The 8420-nt window shown below is 43.2% G+C and overlaps 1 protein-coding gene across 1 annotated transcript; it reads left to right on the plus strand.

The window, feature by feature from the left end:
• Nucleotides 1-818: 818 nt before the first annotated feature.
• GZMA (granzyme A) lies at nucleotides 819-7787 on the plus strand. Its single transcript, XM_045886732.3, has 5 exons — nucleotides 819-942; nucleotides 3171-3309; nucleotides 4870-5011; nucleotides 5212-5481; nucleotides 7431-7787. The coding sequence occupies exons 1-5, from the start codon at nucleotides 873-875 to the stop codon at nucleotides 7590-7592; spliced, it is 783 nt and encodes a 260-aa protein (XP_045742688.1). The 5' UTR covers nucleotides 819-872; the 3' UTR covers nucleotides 7593-7787.
• The last annotated feature ends 633 nt before the right edge of the window (nucleotides 7788-8420 follow it).

Below are 8420 nucleotides of genomic sequence, written 5' to 3' on the forward strand. Positions count from 1 at the left end.
AGCATACTGAATATTGTTCCTTGAGGGACTGAGGTTCATCTGTCTTAAAGAAAAACATTCCTCAGTATTAGAACAAAATAGCCACGTCTGACTACCATTTTCCTTCTTTACTAAATCAGAAGGAAGGAAGAAAGGGAGGGAGAGAGTGGGGGAACGAGGGAGGAAAGGAGAGAGGGAAGATGAAGGGGAAGCTCAGTATCTTTCTTGTGTCTCAAGATGTATAATCAAACAATCAAGGGAAACACAGAGGGCTGGAAAGAGGCAACACTCCCTATCCCCACCTCCCTCTGTCTCCACACCTGCCAGAGACTTCAGATAGGAGCACAATAAACTATCGTCCACAAAATGGGGAAGGAGAATCTAGGCAGGAGCTTACTAATAAATAAGACTCCCTCCTGCATTTCCACTTGCCCTTGAACTATTAGTCCTTACATTAACCCAAGGAGATAACTAGAAAAAAATTTGGTTGCTGACCAATATTTTTCAAAGCTCTAATTTAAGTCTTCATAAATTCCATTAGTGGATGCAGAAGGTAGTATTGCTGCTGATGAAAACTAGAAGCCTCCAAATTTCTGCCGAGGCGTTTTAGAGTCTCTCCTTGTGTACTACATTCTGAGGGCAGCAGGGTCCTCTCGCCCCCACCCACACTATAGAGTCGCCCTCCCCTCGTTCAGCAGTCTTAGCCAAGGAAAGCAAGCCCACTTGGTAATGAGCAATTGTTCCCTGTTCTCACTTGTGTCTCATTTCTAAATGCTCAAGTTTGAAATTGGAAGGAGAGAAAACCACATCCTTTGTACCCTCAATATATAGATGGAGTCAGCCGAGAACTAACACAGATTTTCGTGCTGATTGATGTGGGGACAGTAGCCACAATGAGGAACTCCTGTATGTGTCTGGCAACCTCTCTCTCAATTGCCATTTTTCTCCTGCAGATTCCTGGAGGTAAGACTGCTTCTCATCATTTCCAGCATAACTATTAAGCAAATGGAGCAGACTGTCAGCAAACTTTTGACCAGATTAGCTCAGTACAAGAAGAGATATGTGTCCCCCATGCTTTAATATTCTCCCTTGGAGTCTATGTCTTTATTTGAGAAGGAAAAACATCCTTCTTTCCTCTTTAAAATTTCCTCACAAAAAAATGATAGAACTGCCAGTGCTTATTGCTGCCAATTTATAACTTGAAAATTGACAGAAAGACAATGTTAATGCAAGCAAATAAACAAAAATGCTTGCCTTAGGAAAATAGATAGTACCTTTCAGGAAAGAAATAGTGGTGTTCAGCCTTTCTTGCTGCAGAAAGTACATAGATGGTTTTAAACAAAAGTAAAAACAAAAACAAAAAAACCTGATTTCATTACCCAAAACAAATCAGGAATGATCTGAATTTATATCATTTCTCTAGGCTAGTGTGTCGTTGGGAATGTCCCCACATTGACTCTTTGGAAGTGCTATGGTATTTTGTATTGAGCTAATTCTTTGGCATTCCAAGTAATAACCGACATGCCTGGTTTTGTACGAGCTGCATGGGCATCAGTTTCAAATGCTCTGAAGCTCATGGCATTATCACAAGACAGGTTATACCCCCTGAGCGGCCTTAGATTTTCCTTGAAAACCTTCAAGAACGTGAGGACTGCTCTAGGGCTTCCTCAAGTTTGCTGACAAGTACGCACCAGCCATGGCGTTAGCCCAGGGTCCGTCAGCTTTGGGACATGGGAGCGGGGGGCAGGGGCTGATGGAAAAACCTGTCTCACCCAAGGAAGTTGTTCTATGGTTTATCTTGCACCTAAAAATGAGAAGAAATTTTTTTAAAATAATGAGGTTCCCGCATATTTGGGTAAAAAGTGTTGGCAGAGCATAAGCCTGGCATAGTATGACTGTGTTCAGGCATGTTAAATCCTCCATAACATCGAAAACAGAGCAGATAAAAAATCCAGTTATATCTTTCCTTCAAAGGAAACAACAGAAGCAGTTTGCTCTGCTCTTCTCTGTTTCCTGTGGTCAGAGAGAGCAATGTGGGCCCATAAGGGAACAGATATAGCAAAGCAAGACTTGATGCTCTGGACCGACGGTCTCAACTCTCCTATACTTTAGAATATTCTGGAGGGCTTTTTAAACAATACTTGCATCCAGCCCCAGCTCCAGAGATTCTCATTTATATTGATTCTGGGTAGGGATCAAGAATTGCTAGGTTCCAAAAGCTCCTCACCCGCTCTAAACTCTACCCCTGACCCTTTTAGGAGTGGTTGGTTGCAGATGTTGACTTTTTTTTTTTTTTTGAAGCTTGTGTATGTGCTCACCAAACAGGTGATTCTGCAAAATGAAGTTATTCTGTCGAGTGTATGATTTCTGCAGTTCAGATGGGATCTTTCCATACATGACTCACCCAAGGAAAATTTGAGATGTGGGTGAAGTTCTCTGGATTTCTCTAAATTCCTTATCCTTTAACTTCCCTATCCTTTCCCATTCCCAACACACTTCTGGAAATGAGAGCCCTTAGGACCACTCTCTTCCCCTTCTGTCACTCTTACCATTTGCATCTTTTTGTGAATTTGGCAGTGAGTTAGTTTTATGAATGGAGTAACTGTCACTCTGCCCTATTTGAGAAGCCATGGAGTCTCAGCCAGCGGTCAGGAGAAGTATTTTAGGAGAGTCCAAGAACATCTGGTGCAGGTGGTGGACTGAAAATATATCACAAAGGCACAAGATGGGTAAACCAGCATGGATGGTGTTTCTTGTGTAGTACAGATCTATTGTTCCGTAATAATGAAACTCCTGCTCTGTCATCAAGGAAATTTAATTGGTCGGTCTCCTTACAACATCTTCTCTCCTCTCTTCTCCTACCTCTTTGGAAAAGGCCTTCTGTTCAACCGTGTGTTTCAGTCTGCAGGTTGACGGGAGCCTCAGGTGCAATAGATACTATTCTGTCAACTTAGGAATGAGGAGAGTACAAATTTCAATTAAACAGAAGTCTCACAATGACCAAAGAACCCATAGGTGGGGGCACAGCTAAAAGGTACTATATCAGTAGTTGGGGGAGGTTGGGGGGGCTGGATGCTGTCACCTATGTTTCCTCTCCAAGCAGGAAAAGTCTGTCTGGTCTTAGGAACATGGCTTTAGGGAGAACTCTCTGGGGTGGGCACTGATAGGATTTGCCTTTTTCTTTTTAACAGATTTCTGTGTAGAAATTATTGGAGGAAATCAAGTGAGTCCTCATTCAAGACCCTATATGGTGCTACTTAAAGGAGAAAAAATCTGTGCTGGGGCTCTGATCGCAAAAGACTGGGTATTGACTGCAGCTCATTGTGCCCTGTAAGTGCTTGGGTTCTAAAAAATGTTTGTGCAGATATTCTCATTTGGGGGAATATTAATAAAGAGAATAAATCTTCACCAAAACCACAGGAAGCTCATGTGTATATCTTCACATCACTTAAGTCTCTGGGAAATTGCTTTACCCCAGCAGAGAGTTAAGCCCAGACTCAGCTCCAAAGTATCAGACCACTGGGGAATCCACAGTGAGCACCCTCACGCTTTGTGTTGGACTCCTCAAGAGCTACCGGCTCTGGATGCCCCAAGGCTTTGCTTCTGGTCTTGACTTCATGATTAGAGAGAATTAACCACAGTCTGGAAGGGTAAAACTCTGTCGCCTCGGGAGCCCGAGCACAACAGTCAAGTAGAGAAAGCTTGTTTCTAATACCTTCCTTTTTCCTTTCCTGAACGTCTCTCACACCTCAGCCATCTCTTAACTCCTGCTGACTACTAACTTCAAAGCTCTTCCAGGCCTGGTCTTTCCTCCTTTCTCATAATCAAGCCTCTCAACCTGGACTGTCCAATAGGGTAGCCACTGTCATACTGGTTTTATGAATTTACACGTGGCTCTATGAATTTAAATTAAAGTTAAATAAAATTACAGATTGAGTTCTTTGGTGGCACTAGCCATGTTTCAGGTCCTCGGTGGCCACAGTTGGCTAGTGGTTACCATTTTGGACAAGGCAGATGTGTAGAACATTTCATCATCAAGGTGTGCTCCACTGAAACCACGGTCTAGTTTCTCAAGTGAAACTCACATCAGCTGATGTAACAGAAAAAATGACAGTGTGACGATCTGGTTGGTTTCATTCACACTACGTTGTGAATGATGATAACCTTAATTATTAATACACCGGAGAGTATTTTTTTAAGTAGGACCCACGCCCCACGTGGGGCTTGAATTTACACCCCTGAGATCAAGAGGCACAGGCTCTACTTAACTGAACCAGCAAGACGCCTCCTGAGTATTTTGATTTTATTAACCAAAATGAACCTTTTGCAGGGAGTCAAAAAAAGAATCCTGGGCCTCTGCTTCCGATCACCATCCCCCCAATATACACACACTCAGTGCCATGCAAATAAGGTCCTTCGATGGGCAATCATATTTCTGAAAGCTTTCCCTTTTAAGTTTGTTGTTCTCTTACAAAGACCCCTTCAGTGCATTCTTCTACAACTACTGAATGCCTTTTGCTTCCATCTCTAGACCCCTGAGACCTTTGTTTTCCAGTATTCTGCAACCTGATTCTCTATCACAGCTCAGGGAAGGTAAGGGGGCACTAAAGACCCAACCCCTAAGACCCCAAGACTTGGCTTAGCTGCCATGGAATTCTCGTTATATGTTTTTCAGTGAACCTAGTTTAGCGTGTTACAAAGAAGCTGGTGGTGATGATGACAGATTCATAAACAATTTTTTATTCTTTACACTTTTTTCCTTCCTGAGCCACAAACAAGTATTGCCACAGAAAGTAGTTTTACAAATGAGACAGTAAAGCTGATCATATAATATGCTGAGCTCCTGATATAAAGAGGAAACCCAGTTAATAGTGTTGTGTCTGCTTTCAGGAACAGAAAGTCCCAGGTCATTCTTGGAGCTCACTCAATGACCAAGAGAGAGTCAGAAAAACAGATAATGTATGTTAAGAAAGAGTTTCCTTATCCGTGCTTTGACCAGGACACGCATGAGGGGGATCTGAAACTTTTACAGGTATGTACCTTTGATTGACTTCAGAGTCACAGAACCTCCTCCGATCTGGCCGCCTACATGGAAATTTTTTCCTCGGTGCTCTGTGGCCATAGACAATAGCTACATAATGGGGTCCTTGAAGGTTGGGCTAGAATTTAAGTAAAAATAGGACCATTTAAATGATCTTATTTTGTTAAGTCTTCATGCTTGTCTTCTAACAGCTGAACAAAAAAGCAAAAATTAATAAAAAAGTGAGTATCCTCCCTCTCCCTAAGAAGGGGGATGATGTCAAACCGGAAACCATGTGTCAAGTTGCAGGCTGGGGGAGCATTCACAATAACTCACCTCAGTCTGATACCCTGAGAGAAGTCAATATCACTGTCATAAACCGAAGAATCTGCAATGATGAAAAGCACTATAATTATAATCCTGTGATTGGACTGAATATGATCTGTGCCGGCAGCCTTAAAGGTGGAAAGGACTCGTGCAATGTAAGTAAAATAAGATCCCACGTTTTAGCTGTTGAAGTCATGCAGATAGAGAATATGTAACATCAGGCTTTGTCTTGTCATGGCCTTGGCTTCTGCAGGGTCCTGGTGCCTTTTTTTTTACAGAAGTTTGATAAAATCCCAAATAAATTCATGTTCTCAGCTCACGTAAGTCGTTCATCAGAAACCTGTTCTCATTTTTCGTACAAACACATACAGATCTCAATTTGAAAATATGTAACATCCAGGAGAGCTGAAGTCAGGGCTCCTCTAGGGTCTTCAATGCCCTTTCCCCCACCTCAGTACTCCCCGCAAAATTCACTGCCATTCGACCGAGCAAGTCTGAAATGCCTGTCCTTTCCAAGCCTAAGGATCTCTGGCTAGACTCTGCAGCTTCCTAGAGCCAAGCTCAGTCCCCAGGAAGCAGCTTCCAAATGTGACCCATACAGAGACTATGCAAGCCTCCATCCCAGAGTCCCCTGAGAGGCAGTGGGACATGGCCCTGCTTAAAGATACAAGTAGCAGAGACTCCTTAGAAAGTTTTAAGCTCTGAGTTTATCATTTCTCACTTTTCCCAAAGACCCTGTAGAGCCTCCCCTGAAGAGAAGGAGTTGCAGTGTAGGTGGTCTGGGAGTTTGAATCAGAGACTGAGAGATCCAGGGGTCTCTGTTCTTCCCAGAAGCTTGTCTAAACATCTGCAGAATCTGAATGGCTGGATTTCAGAACCAAGGCTAGGCACATCCCAGGAAGAGATGACATTGGTCCTCTGCACCTTTCCACTTTCTCTCCTTTGCCCTCCCTCCTCCCCTCCCCTCATCCACCATCCTGGCAATCCAGGAACCCAGAACCTTCGCGCCCTTGGAACCACATGCAACATCCTAAGGCCACAGCAGCGTCCCCAGTGTGCCTGTCCTCCTCTCCACAGCCACCCTCCAGGGCCGAAGCTTAGCAGTTCTTCTGCCATCCTTTTAGTGCCCAAGACCCCTTAGAATTGGCCGTGGGTGAATTAAACCTGAAGGACTCCCTGTGAAAATTTCAGACCCTCTGTGAAATATACCTGTCCAGAAGGGGTCCCAGGCTCCCACATACTTCCTCAGTTTATATACTCATAAGGCCAATTTTTGCCTGAAAAAGAGGGACCACTGATGCCTTCATGTGGCTGGGAAGGAGTTGGGCACTCAGAGTCCAGCGTTTGCAGAGTTTTATGCACATGCCTCAGTGGCCCTCTGTCTAGCACCACCGATATTCCCTAAAGCCAGAGCAGTGAAATGACCACTTCAGACTCTAGACCTCAAATACATTTAAATACGCTGATTCTAGAGTTCTTTGAGAAAATCCAGGCTCACAGAGTGGTGGCACAGGCAGGGGTGAAGCAGTGACCTCCAGCTAACTGAAGCCTCTCTGTTGGCGGAGTCAGCTAGCCCTGAAGTGAGATCACTGGTTTCTGGAAGCTCCCGTCCAGTGTCAGATGCTCCAAAGAGACTTGGGGAAGCAATTTCTGTCTATTTGATAGATGAAGGGGAAAGTTGCTTTGGTTTTGTTTCTTTAGGAAAACAGTTACATGCTAGAGAACCTAGAAGACGTGGTGCTTCCTCTTTGCCTCAACATCCCATCTGCATTGCACTATTTTACCCCTTGAGTTATTAAGCATTTTAAGAAAACGACAAACAGGAGGGTTTCCCTTCTAAAGCAGAATCAGTCTCAAAATTAGTGGGTAACATGAGCAACAATACAAGTTTTATTTCATGTTCACTGGTTTACAAATAAATTGAGTGAGCCAATTTAAAAATATTAAAACATTTCCAAACATTTGGGACTTTTAAGCACTAATTTTCATTTAAGTCAAGATTGGTTTTAACTCCACATTGAATGTTCCGCATTCAACAGAATTTTTCCCATCCCACTAGTGATCATGTTCCATGCTGATCCCCATTCCCTCTCTTGTTCTGCAGGGAGATTCTGGAAGCCCTTTGATATGTGAGGGTACGTTTAGAGGTATTACTGCCTTTGGCCTTCCAGGAAAATGCGGAGACCCTCGAGGACCTGGCATCTATACTCTTCTCTCGCAGAAGCATCTCAACTGGATAATTAAGACTATGAAGGGGTTAGTTTAGCTAATTGTACTTCATTTCATTTGCTGTCACTTCTTTTTTCATTGTTTGTTTCAAATTTTTATTTGAATTCCAGATAGTTAACATATAGTGTAGTATTGGCTTCGGGAGTAGAATTTTGTGATTCATCACTACGGGATGGGCACTTACTGTGACTTTTTAATCTTATCATAAATAAAATCAATTTGTGTAACTGTACCCATTTCTCCTATACCTTTAGTGAGCAGATCTGCACTGGCAAAGTGAAGCAGAGTAATATGACAACCTGACAGATATTGCAAGGGAGAGATGAGGGAACCAACGTCACCAGTGTCATCCATGTGTCAAGTGGCACACATACTTTCCTTGAATGATTCACTGTCCAAATGGGGCCCAGCAGGAGTGACAATAAGGTCAGGTCTGTCTAGTGACAGGCTCAGCAATTCTGCAGGGAACAGGAACAGACAGTCTGGAGCATTTGGGTTAAAAGGAAATGCGTTTGCCCTTCTAAGGCCATTGTTCCACATCAACACATGCTATCTATCTATTTCTCTGTCTCTCTCTATATATATCTAGCTCAAGAACCTGAGTCTAAGAAAGAAATAGAAATGTCTTACAGTGTTTTCCAAAGGCAGGTGAGAAATAGAAATTAAAATTCTAGGGGACAGAAAGAAAAGTCCCCTAGAATTGGCCAGAGAAGAAAAGTATACAACAGAGAGTCAGCCTCCTCTCTCATTAGTTTGCATATAAGCCTTTGATTATCTAGGTGATTTCTTGGTTCTCCTCATCTCTGAGCCTGGGTGGGTCCAGCCAACACAATGGTTACAGGGGCTGCCATCACATACTGGGGAG

Source organism: Mirounga angustirostris, unplaced genomic scaffold, assembly GCF_029215605.1.
Source record: "Mirounga angustirostris isolate CCGP_5_RB_7025 unplaced genomic scaffold, mMirAng1.0.hap1 SCAF_7, whole genome shotgun sequence".
Lineage (NCBI taxonomy): Eukaryota > Metazoa > Chordata > Mammalia > Carnivora > Phocidae > Mirounga > Mirounga angustirostris.

Excerpts from the sequence above, each read along its gene's own strand:
- GZMA (XM_045886732.3), top strand. The coding sequence starts at position 873 with ATGAGGAACTCCTGTATGTGTCTGGCAACCTCTCTCTCAATTGCCATT. Across the intron at positions 943-3,170 it reads TCTCCTGCAGATTCCTGGAG|ATTTCTGTGTAGAAATTATT; the intron begins GTAAGACTGCTT and ends TCTTTTTAACAG. Across the intron at positions 5,482-7,430 it reads GTGGAAAGGACTCGTGCAAT|GGAGATTCTGGAAGCCCTTT; the intron begins GTAAGTAAAATA and ends CTTGTTCTGCAG.